This window comes from Muntiacus reevesi, chromosome 5, assembly GCF_963930625.1.
Source record: "Muntiacus reevesi chromosome 5, mMunRee1.1, whole genome shotgun sequence".
Classification (NCBI taxonomy): Eukaryota; Metazoa; Chordata; class Mammalia; order Artiodactyla; family Cervidae; genus Muntiacus; species Muntiacus reevesi.
Window position 1 is genome coordinate 98,343,126 of NC_089253.1, and position 27,903 is coordinate 98,371,028.

Sequence of the window (27,903 nt, forward strand, 5' to 3'; positions counted from 1 at the left end):
GAATACCAGACCACCTGACCTGCCTCCTGAGAATATCTGTATGCAGGTCAAGAAGCAACGGTTGGACCTGGACATGGAACAACAGACTGGTTCCAAATAGGAAAAGGAGTACATCAAGGCTATATATTGTCACCCTGCTTATTTAACTTATATGCAGAGTACATCATGAGAAACGCTGGGCTGGAGAAGTACAAGCTGAAATCAAGATTGCCAGGAGAAATATCAATAACCTCAGATATGCAGATGACACCACCCTTATGGCAGAAAGTGAAGAAGAACTAAAGAGCCTCTTGATGAAAATAAAAGAGGAGAGTGAAAAAGTTGGCTTAGGAGGAGCCAAGATGGCGGAGGAGTAGGACGGGGAGACCACTTTCTCTCCTAGAAATTCATCAAAAAAATAACTGAACGCAGAGCAAACTTCACAAAACAACTTCTGATCGCTAGCTGAGGTCATCAGGCGCCCAGAAAAGCAGCCCATTGTCTTCGAAAGGAGAACACCTCTATTTCCTCCTTTCCCCTTCTCTTCCCAATCCAATTCTGTGAATCTTTGTGGGTGTCTGGGCTACGGAGAACACTCTGGGATCAGACAACTTCGTAGATCTGTCTCTCTCCTCTTGAGTCCCCCTCTTTCTCCTCCTGCCCATCTCTATCTCCCTCCTCCCTCTCCTCTTCTCCATGTAACTCGGTGAACCTCTCTGGGTATCCCTAACGGGGGAGAAACTTTCCACCATTAACATAGAAGTTTTATTATCAGTGCTGTATAGTTGGAGAAGTCCTGAGACTACAGGAAGAATAAAACTGAAATCCAGAAGCAGGAGACTTAAGCCCAAAACCTGAGAACACCAGAAAACTCCTGACTACATGGATCTTTAAGTAATAAGTGACCGTACAAAAGCCTCCATACCTGCACCAAAACCAACCACCACCCAAGAGCCAATAAGTTTTAGAGCACGACATACCACGCAAATTCTCCAGCAACGCAGGAACATTGCCCTGAACGTCAACATACAGACAGCCCAAGGTCACACCTAACACATAGACCCATCTCAAAACTCATTACTGGGCACTCCATTGCTATCCAAAGAGAAGAAATCAAGATCCGCACACCAGAACACTGACGCAAGCTTCGCTAATCAGGAAACCTTGACAAGCCAATCGTCTAACTCCACCCACTGGGTAAAACCTCCACAATAAAAGGAACCACAGACCTGCAGAAGACAGAAAGCCCACTCCAGACACAGCAATCTAAACAAGATGAAAAGGCAGAGAAATACCCAACAGGTAAAGGAACATGAAAAAAGCCCACCAAGTCAAACAAAAGAGGAGGAGATAGGGAATCTACCTGAAAAAGAATTTAGAATAATGATAATAAAAATGATCCAAAATCTTGAAAGCAAAATGGAGGTACAGATAAATAGCCTGGAGACAAAGATTCAAAAGATGCAAGAAATGTTTAATAAAGATCTAGAAGAAATAAAAAAGAGTCAATTAAAAATGAATAATGCAATGAATGAGATCAAAAACACTCTGGAGGGAACCAAGAGTAGAATAACGGAGACAGAAGATAGGATAAGTGAGGTAGAAGATAAAATGGTGGAAATAAATGAAGCAGAGAGGAAAAAAGAAAAAAGGATCAAAAGAAATGAGGACAACCTCAGGGACCTCTGGGACAATGTGAAACGCCCCAACATTCGAATCATAGGAGTCCCAGAAGAAGAAGACAAAAAGAAAGGCCATGAGAAAATACTCGAGGAGATAATAGCTGAGAACTTCCCTAAAATGGGGAAGGAAATAGCCACCCAAGTCCAAGAAACCCAGAGAGTCCCAAACAGGATAAACCCAAGGCGAAACACCCCAAGACACATATTAATCAAATTAACAAAGATCAAACACAAAGAACAAATACTAAAAGCAGCAAGGGAGAAACAACAAATAACACACAAAGGGATTCCTATAAGGATAACAGCTGATCTATCAATAGAAACCCTCCAGGCCAGAAGGGAATGGCAGGACATACTGAAAGTAATGAAAGAGAATAACCTACAACCTAGATTACTGTACCCAGCAAGGATCTCATTCAGATATGAAGGAGAATTCAAAAGCTTTCCAGACAAGCAAAAGCTGAGAGAATTCAGCACCACCAAACCAGCTCTTCAACAAATGCTAAAGGATCTTCTCTAGACAGGAAATGCAGAAAGGTTGTATAAACGTGAACCCAAAACAACAAAGTAAATGACAACGGGACCACACCTATCAATAATTACCTTAAATGTAAATGGGTTGAATGCCCCAACCAAAAGACAAAGATTGGCTGAATGGATACAAAAACAAGACCCCTATATATGCTGTCTACAAGAGACCCACCTCAAAACAAGGGACAGCTACAGACTGAAAGTGAAGGGCTGGAAAAAAATATTTCACGCAAACGGAGACCAAAAGAAAGCAGGAGTCGCAATACTCATATCAGATAAAATAGACTTCCAAATAAAGGATGTGAAAAGAGACAAAGAAGGACACTACATAATGATCAAAGGATCAATCCAAGAAGAAGATATAACAATTATAAATATATATGCACCCAACATAGGAGCACCGCAATATGTACGGCAAACACTAACGAGTATGAAAGAGGAAATTAATAGTAACACAATAATAGTGGGAGACTTTAATACCCCACTCACAACCATGGATAGATCAACTAAACAGAAAATCAACAAGGAAACACAAACCTTAAATGATACAATGGACCAGCTAGACCTAATTGATATCTATAGGACATTTCACCCCAAAACAATCAACTTCACCTTTTTCTCAAGTGCACACGGAACCTTCTCCAGAATAGATCACATCCTGGGCCATAAATCTGGTCTCGGAAAATTCAAAAAAATTGAAATCATTCCAGTCATCTTTTCTGACCACAGTGCAGTAAGATTAGATCTCAATTACAGGAAAAAAATTGTTAAAAATTCTAACATATGGAGGCTAAATAACACGCTTCTGAATAACCAACAAATCATAGAAGAAATCAAAAAAGAAATCAAAGTATGTATAGAAATAAATGAAAATGAAAACACAACAACCCAAAACCTATGGGACACTGTAAAAGCAGTGCTAAGGGGAAGGTTCATAGCATTACAGGCACACATCAAGAAACAAGAAAAAAGCCAAATAAATAACCTAACTCTACACCTAAAGCAATTAGAGAAGGAAGAAATGAAGAACCCCAGGGTTAGCAGAAGGAAAGAAATCTTAAAAATTAGGGCAGAAATAAATGCGAAAGAAACTAAAGAGACCATAGCAAAAATCAACAAAGCTAAAAGCTGGTTTTTTGAAAAAATAAACAAAATTGACAAACCATTAGCAAGACTCATTAAGAAACAAAGAGAGAAGAACCAAATTAACAAAATAAGAAATGAAAAGGGTGAGATCACAACAGACAACACTGAAATACAAAGGATCATAAGAGACTACTACCAGCAGCTCTATGCCAATAAAATGGACAACTTGGATGAAATGGACAAATTCTTAGAAAAGTATAACTTTCCAAAACTGAACCAGGAAGAAATAGAAGATCTTAACAGAGTCATCACAAGCAAGGAAATCGAAACTGTAATCAGAAATCTTCCAGCAAACAAAAGCCCAGGACCAGATGGCTTCACAGCTGAATTCTACCAAAAATTTAGAGAAGAGCTAACACCTATCTTACTCAAACTCTTCCAGAAAATTGCAGAAGAAGGTAAACTTCCAAACTCATTCTATGAGGCCACCATCACCCTAATTCCAAAACCAGACAAAGATGCCACAAAAAAAGAAAACTACAGGCCAATATCACTGATGAACATAGATGCAAAAATCCTTAACAAAATTCTAGCAAACAGAATCCAACAACATATTAAAAAAATCATACACCATGACCAAGTGGGCTTTATCCCAGGAATGCAAGGATTCTTTAATATCCGCAAATCAATCAACGTAATACACCACATTAACAAATTGAAAGATAAAAACCATATGATTATCTCAATAGATGCAGAGAAAGCCTTTGACAAAATTCAACACTCATTTATGATTAAAACTCTCCAGAAAGCAGGAATAGAAGGAACATACCTCAACATAATAAAAGCTATATATGACAAACCCACAGCAAGCATCACCCTCAATGGTGAAAAATTGAAAGCATTTCCTCTGAAATCAGGAACAAGACAAGGATGCCCACTCTCACCACTACTATTCAACATAGTGTTGGAAATTTTGGCCACAGCAATCAGAGCAGAAAAAGACATAAAAGGAATCCAGATAGGAAAAGAAGAAGTGAAACTCTCGCTGTTTGCAGATGACATGATCCTCTACATAGAAAACCCTAAAGACTCTTCCAGAAAATTACTAGAGCTAATCAATGAATATAGTAAAGTTGCAGGATACAAAATTAACACACAGAAATCCCTTGCACTCCTATACACTAACAATGAAAAAACAGAAAGAGAAATTAAGGAAACAATACCATTCACCATTGCAACAAAAAGAATAAAATACTTAGGAGTATATCTACCTAAAGAAACAAAAGACCTATACATAGAAAACTATAAAACACTGATGAAAGAAATCAAAGAGGACACAAACAGATGGAGAAACATACCGTGTTCATGGATTGGAAGAATCAATATTGTCAAAATGGCTATTCTACCCAAAGCAATCTATAGATTCAATGCAATCCCTATCAAGCTACCAACGGTATTTTTCACAGAACTAGAACAAATAATTTCACAATTTGTATGGAAATACAAAAAACCTCGAATAGCCAAAGTAATCTTGAGAAAGAAGAAAGGAACTGGAGGAATCAACCTGCCTGACTTCAGACTCTACTACAAAGCCACAGTCATCAAGACAGTATGGTACTGGCACAAAGACAGAAATATAGATCAATGGAACAGAATAGAAAGCCCAGAGATAAATCCACGAACCTATGGACACCTCATCTTTGACAAAGGAGGCAAGGATATACAATGGAAAAAAGACAATCTCTTTAACAAGTGGTGCTGGGAAAACTGGTCAACCACTTGTAAAAGAATGAAACTAGAACACTTTCTAACACCATACACAAAAATAAACTCAAAATGGATTAAAGATCTAAATGTAAGACCAGAAACTATAAAACTCCTAGAGGAGAACATAGGCAAAACACTCTCCGACATAAATCACAGCAAGATCTTCTATGACCCACCTCCCAGAATATTGGAAATAAAAGCAAAAATAAACAAATGGGACCTAATGAAAATTAAAAGCTTTTGCACAACAAAGGAAACTATAAGTAAGGTGAAAAGACAGCCCTCAGATTGGGAGAAAATAATAACAAATGAGGAAACAGACAAAGGATTAATCTCAAAAATATACAAGCAACTCCTGAAGCTCAATTCCAGAAAAATAAACGACCCAATCAAAAAATGGGCCAAAGAACTAAACAGACATTTCTCCAAAGAAGACATACAGATGGATAACAAACACATGAAAAGATGCTCAACATCACTCATCATCAGAGAAATGCAAATCAAAACCACAATGAGGTACCATTACACGCCAGTCAGGATGGCTGCTATCCAAAAGTCTACAAGCAATAAATGCTGGAGAGGGTGTGGAGAAAAGGGAACCCTCTTACACTGTTGGTGGGAATGCAAACTAGTACAGCCACTATGGAAAACAGTGTGGAGATTTCTTAAAAAACTGGAAATAGAACTGCCATATGACCCAGCAATACCACTTCTAGGCATACACACTGAGGAATCCAGATCTGAAAGAGACACATGCACCCCAATGTTCATCGCAGCACTGTTTATAATAGCCAGGACATGGAAGCAACCCAGATGCCCATCAACAGATGAATGGATAAGGAAGCTGTGGTACATATACACCATGGAATATTACTCAGCCGTTAAAAAGAATTCATTTGAATCAGTTCTAATGAGATGGATGAAACTGGAGCCCATTATACAGAGTGAAGTAAGCCAGAAAGATAAAGAACATTACAGTATACTAACACATATATACGGAATTTAGATAGATGGTGGCGATAACCCTATATGCAAAACAGAAAAAGAGACACAGAAGTACAGAACAGACTTTTGAACTCTGGGGGAGAACGTGAGGGTGGGATGTTTTGAAAGAACAGCATGTATACTATCTATGGTGAAACGGACCACCAGCCCAGGTGGGATGCATGAATCAGGTGCTCTTGCCTGGTGCACTGGGAGGACCCTGAGGAGTCGGGTGGGGAGGGAGGTGGGAGGGGGGATCGGGATGGGGAATACGTGTAACTATATGGCTGATTCATGTCAATGTATGACAAAACCCACTGAAAAAAAAAAAAAAAAAAAAAAAAAAAATAAAGTAAAAAAAAAAAAAAAAAAAAAAAAAAAAAAGTTGGCTTAAAGCTCAACATTCAGAAAACTAAGATCATGGCATCTGGTCCCATTACTTCATGGCAAATAGATGGAGAAACAATGGAAACAGTGACAGAATTATTTTTTTGGGCTCCAAAATCACTGCAGATGGTGACTGCAGCCATGAAATTAAGTGACACTTGCTCCTTGGAAGAAAAGCTATGACCAACCTAGACAGCATATTAAAAAGCAGAGACGTTACTTTGCCAACAAAGGTCTGCCTAGTCAAAGCTGTGGTTTTTCCAGTAGTCATATACAGATGTGAGAGTTGGACTGTGAAGAAAGCTGAGTGCTGGAGAATAGATGCTTTTGAACTATAGTGTTGGAGAAGACTCTTGAGTGTCCCTTGGACTGCAAGGAGATCCAAGCAGTCAATCCTAAAGGAAATCAGTTCTGAATATTCATTGGAAGGACTGATGCTGAAACTCCAATACTTTGGCCACCTGATGTGAAGAATTGACTCATTGGAAAAGACCCTGATGCTGGGAAAGATTGAAGGCAGGAAGAGAAGGGGACAACAGAGGATGAGATGGTTGGATGGGATTACTGACTCAATGGACGTGAGTTTGAGTAAGCTCCGGGAACTGGTGATGGACAGGGAAGCCTGGCGTGCTGCAATCCATGAGGTCGCAAAGAGTTAAACACAACTGAGCAACTGAACTGAACTGAATGCCAGGCAGTGAACTGCATTGCTTAAGTGGGAGCCTTGGGGGACCATGAAGGAATCTGGATGTGAAATGGAAATGATGGGCCTACAGAGTGATGCTGCCTCCGTGGCTGGCAGAAGGAACACCCCAAACCCACTCCCCTCGGGGAGGTGGAGTGGAGACTGTCAGGAGAGCAAGCTGGAGGCCAAGCTGGAGACCTGGGTGGGATTTTCCACCTGCTTTGACTCAGCTTCCTCCTTTCTCCTCTCCTCTGCTGTCTTTGCTGCTGCTGCTAAGTTGCTTCAGTCATGTCCAACTCTGCGACCCCATAGACGGCAGCCCACCAGGCTCCCCTATCCCTGGGATTCTCCAGGCAAGAACATTGGAGTGGGTTGCCATTTCCTTCTCCACTCTGCTGTCTCTAGGCACCATCATTTCTCCCCTGAATTCGCCCTCTCACTGGTCTCTATGCCTCTGGAGCCCCACTAGTCCCTTCCCCAGGGTGGAGCTAGCAGATCATGCCGTTGCTCCTGCTGGTATCCTCCATGGCTCCTTCCTTCCTTCCTTCCTTCCAAGAATGTGTATTGAGCTCTGTATCTGGGTAGATGCTGCCTTATAATGGGCACATCTTCCCTCCTCACCCCTTCCTTTCTCCACCCCCACACTCTCCTGTCTCTGGCTGACATCCATTTCTAGGGCTCTGGATCACATCTGCTAACAGACACTCCCAATTCATAAACTCACCTTCCGAGATCCTAACGGGCTGCCCTCTTGACATCTCCTGGCTGCCACAGGCATCTCAAACTTAACAAGCTCCAGATGAAATGTCCGTCCTGTCTCCCAGTTCCAGGCTCTCACTTGCCCTGCCTCTCCCCTCCCCCACCCTGTCCATCTATCAACCTCTCCGGTCAGCGTGTCTGGCCCCTTGCCTCCTTTTCTGGGGTCAAGCCATGGCCACCTCTGGCATAGATTTCTGCAACTGCCTCCCGACTGCCTCCACCCCACCCCCTTGCTCCTTCTAATAATCCATTTCTCCTGTGGGTGCCAGATGGCCTTTTAAATATATCCATCAGATCATGTCACCCCTCTACTTAAAACCCTCTCTCAGAGGAACCCTCAGTGCATATTACTGAGTGACAGAGGCCAACCTGAAAAGGCTACACACTGTATGATTCCAACAGTATGACATTCTGGAAGAGGCAAAACTATGGAGACAGCAAAAAGACCAGTGGTTTCCAGGGTTTGAGGGAGAGGGAGGGATGACTAGGTGGAGCACAGAGGATTTTAGGGAGGTGAAACTATTCAGTGTTGTATGGTAATGATGGATGCACTCTACTACACGTTTGTCCAAATCCATAGAATATACAGCACCGAGAGTGAACCCTAATGTAAACTATGGACTTTGAGTAACAATGGTGTGTCAGTTCAACGGAAACAAATGCTCCATCTGGTGGGGGATGATGATAATGGGGGAGGCCATGCATGTGTGAGGGCAAGAGATTTACGTGAAATCTCTTAACTTCCCTCTGTTTTGCTGTGAAACTAAAACTGCTCTAAAAAATAAAGTCTTTAGAAATGAGGGGGGAAACAAAGACTTTTTTAAACAAGCAGAAATTCAGAGGAATGAACTACAAGAAATGTAAAAGGCATATTTCTTCAGGAGGAAAGAAAATATTAATAATAACCACATGGAAATTTGGGCTACACAAAAGAATAAAGAAAACTCCTAAACCTCAACAATACTCCAATACTTAGTGCCTGATGTGAAGGGCTGATTCATTGGAAAAGACCCTGATGCTGGGAAAGCTTGAAGGTGGGAGGAGAAGGACAGAGGATGAGATGGTTGGATGGCATCACTGATTCAATGGACATGAGTTTGAGCTAACTCCGGGAGATGGTGAAGGACAGGGAAGTCTGGAGTGCTGTAGTCCATGGATTCGCAAAGAGGTGGACACAACTGAGTGACTGAACAATTGAACTCAACAAAAAAACCAAACAACCTGATTCAGAAATGGGTAAAGGACTCAAAGAGACATTTCTGCAAAGAAGATATAAAGATGACCAATAGGCTCATGGAAAAATGCTCAGTGTCACTAATCATTGTGTGTGTATGTGCGTGTGTGCTTGTATGCTCAGTTGTGTCCGAGTCTTTGTGACCCCTTGGACTGTAGCCTGCCAGGCTCCCCTGTCCATGGAATTTTCCAGGTAAGAATTCTTGAGAGAGTTGTCATTTCCTACTCCAGGGGATAATCCTGACCCAGGGACTGAACCCAAGTTACCTCAGGTGTATTCTTTACCGCTACGCCACCTAGGAAGCCCTTCACTAATCATTAGGGAAATGCAAACCAAAACTATGATAAAATACCACTGCATACTCATTAGGATGGCCACTATTAAAAAAAAAAAAACAAGTGTTGGCAAGGATGTGGAGAAACTGGAACTCTTGTGCACTGTTTGTGACCATGTACAGGGTACAGTCGCTGTGGAAAACACTATGACAGTTCTGCAGAAAATTAAAAATAGAATTACCATATGTTTCGGCAATTCCACTTTTGCATATATATCCAAAAGTGTTGAAATTTGGGCCTTTAGGAGATATATCAGCACACCCTGTGTTCATAGCATCACTATTTACAAGAGCTAAAAGGTAGAAGCAACTCAAGTATCCATGGATGGATGAACAGATAAGCAAAATGGGCTTGTATTCAGCCCCAATGGAGTAGTATTCAGACTTAAAAAGGCTGACAGATACTACACACAGATGAATCTTGAGCACATTATGATAATGAAATAAGCAAGTCACAAAAAGACAAATACAATGTGACTCCACTTATGTGAGGAACTTGAGAGTAGTCAGATTCAAAAGTAGAATGATGGTTGTTGGCTTACTTGGGGAAGAGGAGAATGGAGAGTTAGTGTTTAATGGGGAAAGAGTTTCAGTTTTATAAGATGAAAGAGTTATTGGAATGGATGGTGGCGATGGCTGCACAACAATGTGAATGTACTTAACACTGCTGAGTGAGGGAGTGAAAGCCCCTCAGTCATGTCTGACTCTTTGTGACCCCCTGGACTATACAATCCATGGAATTCACCAGGCCAGAATACTGGAGTGGGTAGCCATTCCCTTCTTCAGGAGCTCTTCCCAACCCAGGGATTGAACCCAGGTCTCCCACATTGCAGGAGGATTCTTTACCACCTGAGCCACAAGGGAAGCCCAAGAATACTGGAGTGGGTAGCCTATCCCTTCTCCAGTGGATCTTCCCAACCCAGGAAGCAAATTGGAGTCTCCTGCATTGCAGCTGAGCTACCAGGGAAGCCGGTAAAGTAACACTGCTGAACGGTACTCTAAAAAATGATTAAGGTGGTACATTTTATGGGCTCAACCCCTGGTCAGTGAACTAAGATCCCTATCCCACTCACACACACACACACACACACACACACAAAATTGGTCAAAAAATTAAAAGTCCATAAAAGAGGAAAAAAGAACAGTAGATTTAAATAAAGAAACTCTCCCATGGCTCCCCTTTGCAGAGATAAAATCAGAAGTCCTCGGGGTGACCTCACAGGGTACAGGCTCCCCCTCCCACCGGGCTGGAGCTGGGAGCACTTCCGGGATGCACTGTGTTTATCCTCAGATGGTGGGGGTCCCTGCCTCTCAGGCATCCATTTTCTTCCAGCCCCGCCTGGGCTCTGTCCTTCCCTCCTAGGCGTCAGCTCCCATGTTGCAGAGGATGGCTCTGTGCTGTCTGAGCTTGCTCCCTGACATGTTTGCTCTGCCTCTTTAAGAATTCCCATCAGAGTCCCATCACACGTGGAACTTTACAAATGAATTATCTGAGCACAGGGACTGCTCTCCAGGCTGAGTCAGCCTGATGCTGCACGCATAGTAGCAGACACTTCATCGGAAGATGGACTGAGAGCAGGAAGGTGGGCTCCTGGCTTTGCTCCCTTCCTCTTGCCCCTCAGCCTCCCAGAACCTCTGAATCTGTCCCCAGAGAGCCAGGACCTCCCCACCTCCAGGCCTCCCATCCCACCCTCTTCCCCTGCTTAACTCCTTCGAGACTCTGCCGAGATGCGGCTCTTCCTAAAGTCTTAGGACCCCTGTGCCAGGTCAGGACCCTCCTGGTGCCCAGTCTCTGTGGAGCCCTTGCGCTGTCATGCTGGGTAATTGCTGCTCAGCAGGCCAGTGGCCCACTGGACCATCAGTTTCCGGACGGCAGGACTGGGGGTGGTGCCTGTGGCTCTCCACGTAGCTAAGGCCCCAGAGCTTCTGATTTAGAGTCCAGTGGGCTTCCCAGGTCACTCTAGTGGTAAAGAAGCCATCTGCCAATGCAGGTTAGACGTAAGAGTTGCAGGTTCAATCCCTGGGTCAAGAAGATGCTTTGGAGGAGGGCACAGCAATGCACTCCAGTATTCTTGCCTGGAAAATCCCATGGACAGAGGAACCTGGCGGGCTACAGTCCATAGGGTCTTACAGAGTCAGATACGACTGAAGCGGCACGCACGCAAGGAAGACAGCAAGGCCAGGCGAGGGGGGCACTAGCTCCAGTCTTCCAGGAAGTTCCCCGAAACCTAGCTCCCAAGCTGGAATCTTCTGGCCAAAACAAGCTCCCTTCGAAGATGGGAAGGTGCTAGAGTGACCCACTGCAGCCTCATCCCTTTTAGAGGGACCCTTCCCAGGCCCAGCTGTTGTTGGTTTCTTTCCCAGGGAAGGGGATGAAGTTTGTGGCCTCTGAATCATATGCTGTTGGGCCTTTGATAGGGACTAGAAGACTTCTTTTCCCTCTGAAGGAAGGGTCTGCTCAGCAAATCAGTGGTGCATCGGGATGTGGGGCGCAGGGTGGAAGGAGGCACCTTGCTTAACCTATTTGAGAGGTCCATTTATAATCAGTAATATCCAGCTGCATGCTGATAATTAATGCACGCCTGCCCTTCCAAACAGTTCTCTTTTCATTAAAGTTGTCCCCATGGGGCCTCGGCTTGGCAACACTTTCCCAGCTGTTGATATGAGCTACTGTAAGTGCTGAAGGTGAATAAAACAGGATGACTTTAAAAGTAATTCAAACATTTTATAAAATTTGACACTGATATTCCCCAAACAGGGAACAGATCAGATCTTGAAATGTGAGTTTGGGCACAGAATTTTGAAGTCATTTGAGTCATTATTCAGCATAAAAAAATATGAGGCCTTTCTGGCTTCATCACCCTTAGATCTGAGACATTGCACCCCAATTTCCTCCTCTATAAATACTCCTGCTTTCCTCCAGGACTTAAAGAGGTAAGAGAGGGTAAAACCCTTAGCACAGGGTCTGGGATGAATTTGGTGTTCCAGAAAGAATAGTGGCAGGAGCTATTAATACATCATTGATATTTTTAACACAAAGGTGCCTTGGGAGAGTGGAAAGGAAATTGACTTTGAAGTCGAATCTTCTGTAGTATGACTTTGTGCCCATTATTTCTCTGGCCTCATTTTCTCCATCTTTAAAAGGGGACTAAGCATATCTATCCTGTCTTGATGTCATGGTGGTCAAATAAAATAATGACCATAAAGCGATGAGTAATAAGTTGGGGGGGGGGTTGGTGGATTTTTGTCATTAGTATTTTAGAGATAGGGTCTTCCCTGGTGGCTCAGTGGTAAAGAATCCACCTGCCAATGCAGGAGACGTAGGTTCGATCCCTGGGTTGGAAAATTCCCCTGGACAAGGAAATGGCAACCCACTCCAATATTCTTACCAGGGAAATCTCATGGACAGAGGAGCCTGGCAGGCTACAGTCCATGCGGGTGCAAAGAATCAGTCACAACTTAGCAACTAAACAACAACAATAAATTTTAGAGATAAGGGGAACCAGGCCCAGAGAGGGTAATGTCATGCCTAGAGTCACACAGGATGTGTTCTCAAAGATGACCTCACTGGTGTCCTTACCCTAGAGTTCACAGACACCTCAAAGTTGCATGGATGGGTTAGAGAGTCCCAGAATGCAAAGTTGTGAAGTTTTTGTATTTCTTCTGGGGCAAGTTTCAGAAGTTTTCATTAGGTTCTCAAATAGGCCATGATCGCCCAAGGTTAAAGAGCCACCGTCCTAATTTAATCCCCTTCACTTCGAGGTGGAGAAACCTAGTTCTACAGAGCACCAGGTCCCAGGGCAAGTCACAGACAGACCAGGATTCTGCAGAGAGCAGAGCCATTGGATGAAGGCTCCTGCCTGCTCCAGGAGGCCCTGGGTGTCCACTGCCTAGGCCCTGGTTTTGGGAAACAGTCCTGCTTGGGTTTCTTAGAAATGTTTGAAATCTGTTCACATCTGGTTGCTGGGTTGACTCCAATCCTTTTCTCACTCTGGGAGGTTCTCAGGGGTCAGCTGGATTTGGGGGGAACTTGGGCAGCAATCCCACATTTTTGAGAGGTGAGGCAGGCAGCACCACCTTGCCCAAGTAATAATGATCGTGTTGGGGTTGGGGTTGGGTTTTCAGCTTGGGGGACCCAGGGTGGTGAGCCTTTGGGGCCTGGGGGCAGGCACTGGGTAAGGGTCTGTAGTGAACGCTAGGTGCTTGTGGGACACTCAGGAGGGGAAGCTCAGCGGAGGTGCAAGCTCACCATATTTTTAGGAGGGTCCAGATCTTCTGATAAGGACCATGGCCCTCTTACTTGGCTTGGCTGGGAGTTACTGCCCGAGTTTCAGATCCCATCTCATCTCTTTTCCTGCCACCTCAGAATCATTCTCTGGGACACCCAGCAATTTGCTTTTCCAGCTTGTAAACCATCCTGCCTTCCTACCCCCAACCCCCTCTTATTTTTAATCCACAAAGCTGCTTCTGCAAATAATAGCACACACCACCAGGTTTGATTAATTAACTGCACAAAAATGATGGGGAAACCAGTGAAGGAGATAATTATGCAAAACAGAAAGTGTCAGATTTACCAGCTAGTTTTCTTCCCCTTCTGTATGCTAAGGACTGGCTAGGGGGCTCCTTTCCTTTTCCCTGGAGCTGCTTGGGGAATGAGGGGCTCACCAATAAGTCCTGCTCACAAAGGTCAGGAGAGAGGCGGGGAGGAGCTAGGGGCAGGAGAGCGGCATCGCTGGGGACACACTTGATGGACGGATAGTCAGCCCTTCCCAGGTGTGCTTGCTGATAGACGCTCCTTCCTTCCCGGCCCTCAAACACCCCATCGCACCTGGCTCCAAATCAGGCCCATTTCTTTTCGTCCTCCCAGCCTGTAGGCTGTCTCTTACTTGGAATGGTAAGAACTGGGGTTTGAGGTGGGAGTAGGCAGAACAAACATCTTGGCCAAATTTCCCAGGTCCACCAGGACTGGCCCACCCTCGGAGTTAGAGGAGTTCTGGGTTGCCCCTGAAGACCCCCGGCTCCCGCAATGGGACGATCCTAGGGCTCTAGGAGGTGCACTGAGCTTGTTCTCCATCTTCTTACAGGGAGGGCCCGCCCAGAGCACCGCCCATTGGCGTCCCAGGACCTGGCACTTCTCACCTGGCCCCACCCACAGCATCCGCCCCCTCACCCGTGTGACCCTGAGGCGAGGTCTCTCCCCTCTCTCAGCTCCCTGGGGCCGGGGCGCCGGCTCACCTCCTGCCCGCCTCGGCGTCGCGGTAGTCCTCGATGGCCAGCCGGAGCTTGCGCCGGTGCAGCGAGCTACACACGCCCAGGCCCAGCTCCAGGTCCTCGTCGCTCAGGCTCAGCAGCACCTGCGCCCAGGAAGTGGGGATTGAGCGCCGAAGGGACACGTGGGAGAGGGGACCCAAGGAATCCCTCCCCGCGGTCCGGGAAGAGCAATGGGAAGAGCTCTGCAGGCGCCTCGCCAGAGGACTGCTGCTCCGGGAGGCAGTGGAATCGCCGAACGGGCTGAAAAGGTGCTCAAGTCCAGCCCTGCCTCCCTCCAGCCAGGTAAGGGGAAATTAGTCCCTTTTTAAAGATGAGGAAGCTGAGGCTCAGAAGAGCTATGTGCCTTGTTGGAGAGACAATGATCTACTGGAGTCACTGGAGGATGAACCCGGTTCAGCCAGCTCCTGTAACCCTGAGGACGCGATGGGAGAGGGGTGGGGATCCCCACGGGGGTCCTACCTTCCCACTCTTGACGTTCTCCGCGCAGGCCTTGACGTACATGGGCATGGCCATGACTACCTCCAGCCAGGCCTGGACGGTACCCGCCTTCCAGTGGGACATGGGCGTGGTCCTGACCAGCTCCACCTGCTGCAGCCGGTCCATTTGCTCCTCGCCCTCCGACAGGCTGAGGCTCTGCCGCGTGGGGCTGCACTGGCTGTCGGAGTCTGCAACACACAAGCAGACAGGGCCGTGTTGGGGAGTGGGGCGAGGGGCAGGGCAGGGGCAGGCTGCCCCTTCTGAGTACCCCCCACGTCTTCCCCACCCTATAGGTTTCTGCTTTTCAGAATCAAAATAGCTTTTGCTTTGTTGTGCGCCCCTCCCCCAGGACGATAGTAACCTATGCCCTCTAAAAGGAAAAGAATTTAAAGAATTAAAAATCCAAGAAAGAATAAAAATAAAACAGAATCACCCCAAAACCCACACCACCCGGATATAGCAGCTGCTGGTATTTAGTTAAATATTCTTTGGGATGCAGATGCCTACACTTCCTCCAATTAAAAAGTAAATAAATAAATAAAAAGTCTACAGGGCTTTTGCTTTGCTTTGAAAAGAACAAACTGGTGTTATTAACCCGTGCTTAATCTGACTACATATCCTCATAAAAAATAAACAGCATTATAGCCACTGGGGGGAAAAAAATTCCCATGCTTGCAAATACACACAGATGCCCACATTTACATGGTCCATCCTGTTTTGTAATATGCTGTTCTCATTTACACCACGGAGGACATCCCTCTTTCTCAGCAGTGATCTGTAATATCTTTTGACCACACAGGATTCGTGGAATGGATGCTCCGTAATCTATTTCACCTGCCTCCTGTCGGTGGGCCTGGTTGTCCCTCATTTTTTACTACTGTAAACAACATAGAGACAGTCATTTTTGGGCTACTGGGTGATTCATATTTTTAGGATAAATGGAGCACCAGCTCTATTCCTGTACACACTGAAATGTGTTTCTGGAGTGGCCCTCACAGGCAAAAATGTCTTTCTACCAGCATCTTGCAACCCCATTCCTCAACCCACGGTCAGCTGCATCAACACTTGATAAATATACCAAGTTCAGGTGGTGAGGAGTCAACAGAGAAGGGAAAAGAATCTTTTTCCAAAGCATGGTTAAATGAAAACCCAAATGGATAAACTCAATACTGTGAGAAATGACAAATATTAAAAAATAAGCCTGATTTGAAAGGACTCTATATTGTATATTATAAACCATTATAACAAGGTAAAAATTACATAGCCATCAAATCAGACACATAGTAAAACAATCGGTGTGAAAAGCACAAAAGTGTTATAGTTACTGAGTTTGTATGAGATTATTTCCCTCCTGCTCTGCCTCTAACAATGGCAACCCACTCCAGTACTCTTGCCTGGAAAATCCCATGGATGGAGGAGCCTGGTAGGCTATGGTCCATACGGTCCAAAAGTCCAACATGACTGAGTGACTTCACTTTCACTTTTCACTTTCATGCATTGGAGAAGGAAATGGCATTCCATTCCAGTGTTCTTGCCTGGAGAATCCCAGGGACGGGGGAGCCTGGTAGGCTGCCATCTATATGGGGTCACACAGTCAGACACGACTGAAGTGACTTAGCATTAGCATCTGTACCTCTAAGTATCATTAAAGTTCCGTAATAAGCATATCTAATTTATAATGGAAAAAATAGAAACATTTAAGAAGTAGAAAGCAGTATAAATGGCTATGGATGAAAGTTTAATCTGAATGAATGATACTTCATTTGTATGTCGGAATATAGGCAATTCATTGAAAACCTGTCATGGGAATATTTTTTATATGAGAAAATGTGCACAATCTATTGCAAAATGAAAAAGCACAGTATAAGATAGCAGGTACAACATAATCCCAACCACGTTAAAATATGTATTATAATATATATAACGTACATATAATACATGTGTTAGTCACTGAGTCGTGTCTGACTTTTTGCAGCCCCATGGATTATAGCCTGCCAGGCTTCTCTGTCCATGAAATTCTCCAGGCAAGAATACTGGAGTGGGTTGCCATTCCCTTCTCCAGGGGATCTTCTGTACACAGGGATTGAACCCAGGTCTCCTGCGTGGCAGGCAGATTCTTTACCGTCTGAACCACCAGGGAATCCTAATAATTATGTCTATATAATATATACACATATCTCATATATTACATTGTATTAGGTGGTTAAATGCTAAATGTCTTTATCTCTGGAAAGGGATGATGGATATTTGTGTGTGAACACGTGTGTGTGTGTGTGTCATGAACTTGTGAATGTGCCAGAATGTGTGTGCATATTTTTCTGTTTTCCCAGTTTTCTGCATTGGCTATATTATTTTTGAAATTGAAAAAAAAAAAACCACACAGGCTAAAGACCTTACTTCCTCAAGTCACAAAGCCCCTTCCCCCAGTCACTTGCCTCCCTCCACTGAAATGCCTTGGACAACTCTTGGGGAACTGCAGCTTGGTGACCATACCCACCTCCCTCGTCCCAGCTCTACCGAAACCCTTCTCCCCAACACCTAACTGCCCAGCTAAGAGCTCTTTGGGGCTCACAGCCACCTGGCCTGGAAGATGCCAGGCTGGTCCAGCAGGGTGCCACGCAGAACGACCTAATGCAGGGTGGGCAGAGGTGGTGCCTCGTGCCTCAGTGTCCATCTCTGCACGTTGTCGTGATGCTGCTCTCTGCTGCCTGCCTCTTCCCCTGGGCTGCTCTGCGGACTCAGTGACAGTGGGGCTGATGGGGCCTTTCTACACTGCATAGACGAGGGTGAGAGGTCACTGCCACATTACTATATTTCCTTTCTCAGGCAGACAGAATGTGACCCTGCAACCCCCAGCCCCGAAAACAGCAGATGGTACAGACTCTGTGCGGGTCACCAATTTGAGCACTCTTGTTGCCATGGTGCCAGGGAATGCAGAAACAGCGACTGCCTCTGCAGCCTTGCCTGGGAGGCTCCAAGTCCCTGCCTGGCTAGGGGCCTCAGCCTAGGTGTTCCCTTCCCTCCACTGCTAGAGCTGGGCCCCCAAGGACAGGTTTGAGTAGCAAGGAAGCCTTTCTGGTTGGGTGTACTGGTGCTGACCACTGGCATCCAAACAGTGTGTCCTCCTGTTGGCTAGACCTGAGAATCTCTGCCTTATTCTTGTATTGGAGTCATATCTCTGTTACATGTTTCTGGGGAGATGAGAGACCTTATGTGGCTGAGACTGGCTGTCCCAGATCCCAAGACACAGCCCATGTTGTCTATTTGGACCAGCCCTGTGGGAAGAGACTGGTGCTTCCCCAGTGACTCAGGGGTAAAGAATCCATCTGCAACGCAGGAGACACAGGAGACATGGGTTCGATCTCTGGGTCAAGAAGGTCCCCTGGAGGAGGGCATGGCAACCCACTCCAGTATTCTTGCCTGGGAAATCCCATGGACTGAGGAGCCTGGAGGGCTACAATCCACAGGGTTACAAAAAGTCAGACAAGACTGAAGCGACTGAGCATGCGGGAAGAGACTAGGCTTTGGAGTTGGACAGACTTTGGTTTTAAGCAAATTCGTTTACCTCTTGGACCCTCAGTTTTCCCACCTATAAAATGGGAATAATAATAATATCTACCTCTTGGGTTAACATGACTATTATAAATTCTGAATATGAAGCCATAGTAGACACTCAGTCAAGGTGGCTATTATTGGTAATAGAGGGCTTCTCCCTTGGGGCTTGGGCAGTGTTTTTTTTTTTTTATTGACTACACCTGGAATTTGGCAGAGTTGCCTCCATCCCCTTGTATTCCTGGGATGAAATGTGGTTTGACTTCAGCTCAGGTGCTTAGGGAGGGAACCTAATTGCACTTCTTGCACTTGGGCCGAAGTTCATTGTCCTGGTCCAGGTGGGAGCAGCAGGGCTGTCTGTGATGGGAGGGGAGGGTTTGTGGATTCTGTGCTGAGGTGGGCAGCTGGGGGTGTGTTTGTGTAGCTTGGTTATGTGTCCCCAAGTAGGGGAGATCAAAGGGCATGGGAAGGGGAAAGACAGGAGAGAGAACGGAAGAGAGACTCAAAGAGCAGAACTTCAGGAAAGAAATAGTGCCACGGAGCACAAAGACAGCAAGATAAACAGGAAGAAGGAGAGACTGATAAGTGGACCAAAAAATAAAAAAGCAAATTTCCGGTGTGTGTGTATGTGTGTGTACACACTTGTGAGTGTGTGTTTTCCTGAGCTTGATGTGTTTTTGTGAGTGTGTGTGGGTGATTCTGTAGCTAACAGGCCTCAGGCCTGTGCAGGGAGCTGGCTTTTCAATTCACATTATTTATGGAGTCCAGGCTCAAGGAATGCCAGAGGCCAAGCGGGGTTCATATAAGCAAAACCACACATTTTGGTTTCTGAGAAACCAGCTATTCACCAGCCCTCCTCTTTCACCCCCTCCCTGTTCCCATCGCCAGGACTGATCACGAGGGAGAAGATGCTACAGAAGGATGAAGGGTTGGGGGAGGGAATCTTTGTGGCCATAAACCATTAATTAAAGGCAATTTCCAAAATGTAGGCATTATGGTGCCAGATTTTATGTCTGGGATTCCATTAATCCTGGCCTTTATTTCCCCTCTCTCTCAGCCCTGAGAGTGGGAATAACTCATGTTTATAGCCAGAAGCTCAGTGGAGGCTACAGAGTTACAGGGACTGACCCAGCCCCTGGCAGAATCTGAGGAAGTACCACCAAAACATAGCCATTCTGGATCCTTCTGAACATTGGGAGGAGCATGGTGGTTCTGGAAAGAGAGGGTCTCCTCCTTCCAAACACTCCCAACACATGCACACACCACAGAACATCAGCAATTAGTCACTGAGGTCTCCCTGAACCTGGGCATCCAGAGGCCCAGTTGTGTTAGCCTAGCACAGGGGTTGCAGACCACAGCCCAAAGGCCAGATTTTGCCCTCTACCTGTTTCCCTAAATGAAGTGCTATTGGGACAGAGCCACGCTCATTTGTTTACACATTGTCTAAGGCTGCTGCCCTGTTGGGGCTTCCCAGGTGGCTCAGTGGTAAAGAATGTGCCTGCCGTTGCGGGAGACACAGGTTCAATCCATGGGTTGGGAAGATCCACTGGAGGAGGAAATGGCAACCCACTCCAGTATTCTTGCCTGGAAAATCCCATGGACAGGGGAGCTGGTGGGCTATAGCCCATGGGGTTGCAAAGAGTTGGACATGATTGAGCACGCATGCATGCTGTCTTGTTACAAGAGCAGAGCTGAACGGTTGTGACAGATTGGTCCCAAAAGGCTAAGATATTTACTGTCTGGCCTGTTACAGAAAATCCTTTATAGAAACTCTGAGGTTCCGAGGTTGGCAATGGACTATGAGAGACCTGGCTTTGAAGCCCAGCTCTGCCACTCTCCAGCCAGATGATCCTGGGGAAATGTTTTAAGTTTTCTCAGCCTTGCTATTCCCCATCTGGAGTGATACTAATGCTAATCTCACAGGCCTATGTGGGGACGAAAGGAGATGATGTATGATGTGGATGAAGTGCTCACCCTGGAGTCTGGCATATCGTGGGCACTCAGTGACTCTGTGGGCCCTCTGTCCTCTGCAGGCTCTCATCCCTTACAGTCTAGACCTGGTCTGTCCAGGGTTGTAGCCACAAACCATGTGTGGCCATTGGGTACCCGCAGGGTGGTCAGGCCACATTGAGAAGTGCTGCTAGTGTAAAATACACCCTGAATTTTGAAGACTTTGTACCAGAAAAAAAAATAAAATGTCCCATTAATAATTTTTAAAATTGATCACATATTGAAATGATAATATTTGGGATATATTGAGTTAAATAAAATATATTACTAAGACTCATTTCACCAGTTTCTTTTTACTTTTTTAACATATCTACCAGAAAAATCTAAAACCACATATGTGGTTAACATTATATTAGCTGGTCTGGATGGAAAATTTTTGCTTGTTTTCTCATTTCATTTTACACCCCTCTGTTGGTTTGGAAGTTAAGCACCCTATTTCCAAAACTACTGTTTTGGGTTCAGTAGTTCTTGAAGTGTAGTGACTGGGCCAGTAGTGGCAGCAACACCTGGGAATTTATTAGAAATGAAAATTCTAGAAACCCACCCCAGATCTCCTGGAACAGAAATTCTGAGGGTGGGAGCCAGCGATCCATGTTTTAACAGGCCTCCAGGAGATTCTGATGTATATGGAGGGTGTAGAACCTTCTAAAATACTGTGTATATTTAACTTAATAAAGCATAGGATTGATCAATATCTTAATGCCCTCTCCTAAATAGTAAGAGTTATTAAAAATATATTAATTCTGATCATTCTTCCTGACTTATACTACCATGTCCAATATTTTAATTACATCCTTAAAAAAAAAAAAGAAACAACAACTCTAATTTAGACATTATGGGTTTCCCAGGTGGCGCTAGTGGTAAAGAATCTGTCTGTCAGTGCAGGAGACCAAGAGGCTTGGGTTCAATCCCTGGGTCAGGAAGATCCTCTGGAGAAGGGAGTGGCACCCTACTCCAGAATTCTTGCCTGGAAAATCCCATGGACAAAGGTGCCTGGCAGGCTACAGTCCACGGGCTCTCAAAGAATCAGACATGACTGAGCACACACACACACACAGTTTAGACACTGTTATCGTGATTACTTTGTATTGGTAATATTTACTTAAAATAATTTACCTACATGCTTACCAGTTTCTTTGTTCATCATTCCTTCTTATGTCTCAGACCTCACTTCTAGGAAGAGGTATATTCATATTTATGAAGAGCATGTTTTAAAAGTTCCTCCGTAAAGAGTTTTTTGTTGGTAAGCTCTTGCGACTTTTGTTTATATGAAAAATGTCTATATGTCACCCTTGTTACTAAAGAGTTCTGCTGGGTACACAGTTTTAGGTTGACAGTTTTTTCCTTTGCACTTGGAAGACATTGCTCGACTATCTGTCTCCTATTTGCTAAAGAGAAGTCAGCTCCAGTTTGATTGTCCTTTTGTTAGCTACTCTTCAGATTTTCTCTGTCTTTTTTGTTCAGTTTCATTATGATGTGGCTAGATGTGGATTTCTTTACATCCATCCTGATTTATATAAATTGTGCTTCCTGCATCTGTGGGTTCGTTTTTTAATATTCTCAGCCATTATTTTTTTATGATTGTAAAAAATACCATTTTTAGAGTCTTTTTACAGAAACTATTACGGTTCTTTTTTAAAGACCATTTTTAAAGTCTTTATTGAATTTGTTATAATATTGCTTCGATTTTTTTTTTTTTTTTTTTTTTTTTGGCTGCAAGGCGTGTGGGATCTTAGTTCCCCGACAAGGGATTGAACCTACACTGCTGGTGTTGGAAGGTGAAGTCTTACCCCACTGGGCTGCTAAGGAAATCCCTCAATCATGGCTTTTTTCTCTTCTCCATTCTGTTTGCTCTCCTTCTGGGATCAGACTTTATTCCCTGTCTTACAACCTAGTCTGTCCAACAGAACTTTCTCTGATGATGGAAATGTTGCATATAGGCATATCTTGCCTTATTGCACTTTATTTTATTACACTTTACAAATATTGCATTTTTTACAAATTGAAGGATTGTGGCAACCCTGTGTCAAGCAAGTCTATTGGCACCATTTTCCCACCATTTTCTCACTTCATATCTCTTTGTCAAATTTTAGCTATTCCTTTGATATTTCGAACATTTTCATTATTACATTTGTTATGGTGATCTGTGCTCAGTGATCTTTGATGTTGCTATTGCAAAAAGATTACCACTTGCTGAAGGCTCAGATGATGGTTAGCATTTTTTTAGCAATAAAGTATTTATAAATTAAGGTATGTACACTGTTTTTTAGACAGAATGCTATTGCACAGTTAATAGAAAACAGTACGATGTAAGCATAACTTTTATATGCACTGGGAAACCAAAAAATTCATGTGGCTTGCTTTATTGTGGTATTCACTTTACTGTGTTGGTCTGGAACCCAATCCATGACATCTTTGAGGTCTGCCTGCAATATACACTGTTCAATATGACAGCTGTTAACCACATGTGGCTATGAGCACTTAAAATGTGGCTAGTGCAACTGGGAAACTGACTTATAAATTTAATAGATTCAAATATAAGTTTACCTGGCTATATGTGGCTGGTGACTATTGTAGTGGACCAGATTTCTCCTTTATGGGTTTCATCAACTTCTCTCTCTGTGTTGCATTTGGGTAATTTCCTTAGACTTATTTTCCATTTGTAATAGTCTCTCTTCAACCATTTAGTCTGCTGTTTAGTCCATCCTTTTTTTTTTTTTTAATGTTACCAACTATATATCTATATTAATTTCTAAAGTTTCTATTTGGTTCTCTTTCAACTTTGCCTGGTCTTCCCAGATAGTCTCATGTTGTTTGTTCGGGTCTATGCTTTTTTAGATTTCCTTAAATATCCTTAAATGTTTAATCTTAAATATCACATGCATATTACCATGTATTTGGTATTGATAATTACTGTGTCTGAAAGGGCTTGGAGGGTCCAGATTGCTGTTTATTAATCTTTCTGCTGACTCCCATGCATGAACTCATATTTGATCTTAAGGGACTCTCTAGCTTCTAAATAGCAATGTTTTCCTCCAGAGAGGATGGACATTGCTTCTGCTGGGGTGAGGTTGAGATAGGGAGTGGGGATGACACCTGGGAGCAGGGACCACTTCACTCCCTGTCAGAGGCCCTAGGAGAATAAGAGTTGCACGTTCTGATGCTTCACTTTGCCACATCCCAAGGAAGAAGGGGGCCACAGAGGATGAGACGGTTAGATAGCATCACTGACTCAATGAACATAAATTTGAGCAAATTCCAGGAGTTAGTGGAGGACAGAGGAGCTTGGCGTGCTGCAGTCCATGGGGTCACAAAGCATTGGACACGACTTAGCGACTAAACAGCAACAAGGCTTACTCCCCTGTCACTGTCAGCATCTGTCCTTAGGACAAGCCCCACTTGTTGCATTTGGTTATCACTCACTGCTCTGGTCCTGGTATTAGATCACAGCCTTTTGTTTTCGGATGAAAGTGCCTTGGGAATTTTCCTTACTGTTGATGGGGCCGGTGATGTATTACAAAGTATGTTTTGTTTCAGATTTAGTGGTTTTGTAGGGGGAGGTCCTTCAGAGTCCACCTCCCCCCTCACTGCTCCAAGTAGACATCCCTCCTGCTCTGGGCACTGTCCACCCAGAACTCTTCATGTTCTGCTGGCGCCACGTGCATGGGTCTGTCCACCTGCCCTGCCCAAAGGAAATCCCTAAGTCAGTGGGCAAACCTATCCATCTCTTTATTACCGTGCCTGGTTCATGGTGATGCTTAATGCCATTAGTGGTGCTAAACCCCAAAGTTACAGGAAAGGGAGGGACAATATAGTTTTGTTTTTAACTTGAATCTACCCAGGGATCTCTTCTGCTCACCACCCTTCACCAGCTGCCTGGATAAAACCCAAGTTCCTTACATGAAAGTGCTCTGTGTGGCCCACCCTTGCCAGTGTGATCAGCTGCTCCTCGGTCTCTCATCCCTCTCTGGGCTTCTTAGGAATACTTCCTCAGTCCTCCTGCCTCTCCTAGCCCTCATCTCTAATTGGCTGTGCCTGCTGCCTTCTCTGCCCAAAAGGTGATCTGCTGTTGTCTAGTCTGCCCAAATTCCTACAAAGCCATCAGGGCCCTATTTAAATGTCACCTCTTCCAGGTCACCTAGCCTAGGCCAGTCACCCCCTGAAACACACACCCCTCCATGGCCCCCAGCCCACACTTATGCTCACACAAGCTCTCATTATCTCAGACACTGAACCTGCACTTCTCAGAGCTGAAGTTCATTAACAGTTATGTAACTGAAGAGTGTTTGACTTCCTACTAGATATCAACTCCACGAGGACAGGAGCTGAGTCTGGTCTGCTCCCTGTGTATCCCTGGTACCTAGTAAGGGCCCAAGCCAGTGTTTTGCTGGTAAATGCATAACAACCAGCTCTCATATTTTTAAAAAGCTCTGGTTTATAGCACGTGTTTGCCCATCTCTGCGATATGCCCGCTGTGGCCAATTTCAGTTGCCCACATGATGCCACTGGATGGGGGGTTGGAAATCAGTTTATGAAGCTCTGTGAGCTCCAGTTGCCTGAAACGGAAGGAGCTCTGTACACTTTGGTTAAAAGAAGGCAGAAGGGGTGGGAGGTGAGGAGGGAGGGAGCCGGTCTCCCTCTCTGACTGACCTTCTGCCAGCCCCACCCCCTCGAGGCCACCTTAAGATGCTTGTAGTTCTTTAAATGTACACATGGTCTCAGGAACTCTCAACCTTGGCAGTATTTTAACATTTTTTCTTTATTTTTAATTGAGGGGTAATCACTTTATAGTGTTGGACTGGTTTCTGCCACGTATCAACAAGAATCAGCTGTGAGTATACACATATTCCCTCCCTCTTGAGCCTCCCTCCCACCCCGAGATCCCACCGCTCGAGGTCATCACAGGGCACCAAGCTGAGATCCCTGGAGTATACAGCACTTTCCCATTAGCTTTCTATTTTACACAAGATAGTGTATATATGGGGCTTCCCAGGTGGCTCAGTGGTAAAAACAAAACAAAAACCCCGCCCTGCCACACTGGAGACGAGGATATGGTCTCTAAGTCAGGAAGATCCCCTGGAGAAGGAAATGGCAACCCACACCAGTATTCTTGTCTGGGAAATCCCATGGACAGAGGAGCCTGGTGGGCTACAGGGCATGGGGTCAGAAAGAGTCAGACACACTGAGCGACTCAACAGTAGCAGCTGCAGCAGTGTGTATGCGGCAATGCGCCTCTGTCAGCTCGTCCCAGCCGCTCCCTCCCCTGCTCTGTCCACGAGTCTGTTCTCTATATCCGTGTTTCTGTTCCTGCCCTGCAGATACGTTCATTAGCACCATTGGTCTAGATAACCTTGGCGGTGTTGAATGACATTTGAGACTAGACCCTTCTTTGTCATGGGGGCTGGCCTATGTTCAGTACCGTCCCTGGCCTCCACCCACCAGAGGCCAGTGAGCACGTGGCGTGGCTGCTGCCAGCGCCCCCATCCTTCCACCCTGGGCCCCTCCCGTCCTTGTTCAGCCCTGCTCAGACAGCCGACTCCAGTTAAAACTCCCTGCCCTTGGGCAGTACGGGGGAGCCCCTGTCAGCACTTTTCAAGCCAAACGCTGAATTCTCATTTTTTAAACACTGTATTATAATGTGAAATAGTGACGTTTTATGGCCTGATAACGGCCGCTGCATTGGATGGAGATGCTTTCCCCAAGCCCTCGGTCACAGCTTCTATGAAATAGTAGGTGCAGCGGTCAGGCCCCCTGAGCCCGGGCTGTCAGGACCACCCAGTGTGGTCTAAACGGCATCGAGTCACTAACTGTGCAGCTGCTAGAATGATGGCAGGACCCTGGGTGGGCCACCCCGACCCCAGAGCCAAGCGGGCCTTTGGAGGCCCAGAGCTAAGAGCTGATAGCCCTTCCCCGCAAAGTGTCCCTGCAAATACAGTAACCCATGAGGTACCCCAAGAAATTCCAGAGCTCTGCTTTCACCCATGACAACCACTTTCTGCTTAAAAAAATCAAATACTTCCCTTCCCCCTCATTTGTGATGCTGCTGCCCAGCAAGGATATGAGCTATGCTCACTGTATCCCCTGTCCCCAGCCTTGGAGGACATCCTCCTCCAGCCACGCTTCCTGCCAGCCCCTCCTCTCCACATCCCAAGAACTTTCCCAGACAGCAGGGCACCTGTTGAGTTGACAAGGCTCTACCCTGCTCTGCACTCATTTTCCAGGTATGTGCTATGCAAGTATTTCCCAATTGTACAGACTTTGGAGGAAGTTGCTCAGAAGAGGTCAGGGGAAGGCAAATGTATTACGATCCAATGACAACTGCTATATACTTTTTAAAAAAACATGTACCAGAATGTTCCTTTTTCTTCCTTGCTAGCCTGTTGTCATGCTGAAGAGTGCTCACATTTGGGAGAGAAGTCCTTCTTAGAGTCTAACCTGCAACTGGTGTCTCCCACTCCATCTTTTTTTTTTTTTCCTCTCCCATCTTCCTGATTTGACATCCCTGAGAACCAGAAGTGCCCTTTTCCTGAAACCCTAAAAGTGGAAGTTGGACTTGCTAGAACTTCAAAAAATTGATCACTACAACAGGGCAGGCCACTCTGAGTTTCCTGAAACACCTGTGTCTTCTGTGTTCAGCTCCAGGAAATGACCATGATACCACTGTTGCAGTAAAGGGGATGCAAGAGGATAGTCATATCCCAGGTCTCGGGCGAGTCCCTGGGACGGGCCACCAAGTGAGGGTCCTTGGCTTCATGCAGGAAAGAATTCACTAGCAAGCCGAAGTGGAGTGAAAGCAGGTTTATTCTGCGTACTCCGTAGGGTGTGGGCCATCTCAGAAGACAAGAGAGCTTCTCTCCTCTTTTTTTGCTTTCACCAGCTGGCTGCTGGCCTCTGCGTGTATTCCCACAGTTAATCCTCTTTTCCGACCTGCTTTCCTGGCCAACTTCTCTATGGGTGGGTGGGCCTTAAAGGTGAATTCTGTGGAAGGTGAAGGGGCTCTTTAAGCAGAGGCCGTGAGCAGGAGGAGGGTTCCTATCCACGTGTCCATATAGGGACAGTGCACGTTTGCATCTGTGTGGTTCTTGGAGGCAAAGCTGGGGGCAGTGGATACTTGGAGGGTGATGGATAACTGTGGGGTCTGAGGACCTCTAATGGATCTGCCTCT

At 45.2% G+C, this 27,903-nt stretch overlaps 1 protein-coding gene across 1 annotated transcript in view; it reads right to left on the bottom strand.

Moving 5' to 3' along the window:
* The window catches only part of KAZN (kazrin, periplakin interacting protein), a 963,882-nt gene that overhangs the window by 19,014 nt on the left and 916,965 nt on the right, over positions 1-27,903 (bottom strand). Inside the window, exons 10-11 of the mRNA XM_065936048.1 lie at positions 15,159-15,364; positions 14,664-14,782 (exon numbers count right to left, since the gene is read on the bottom strand). Of these exons, the coding sequence (XP_065792120.1) occupies positions 14,664-14,782; positions 15,159-15,364 (325 nt within the window). The remainder of the gene's footprint in view (positions 1-14,663; positions 14,783-15,158; positions 15,365-27,903) is intronic.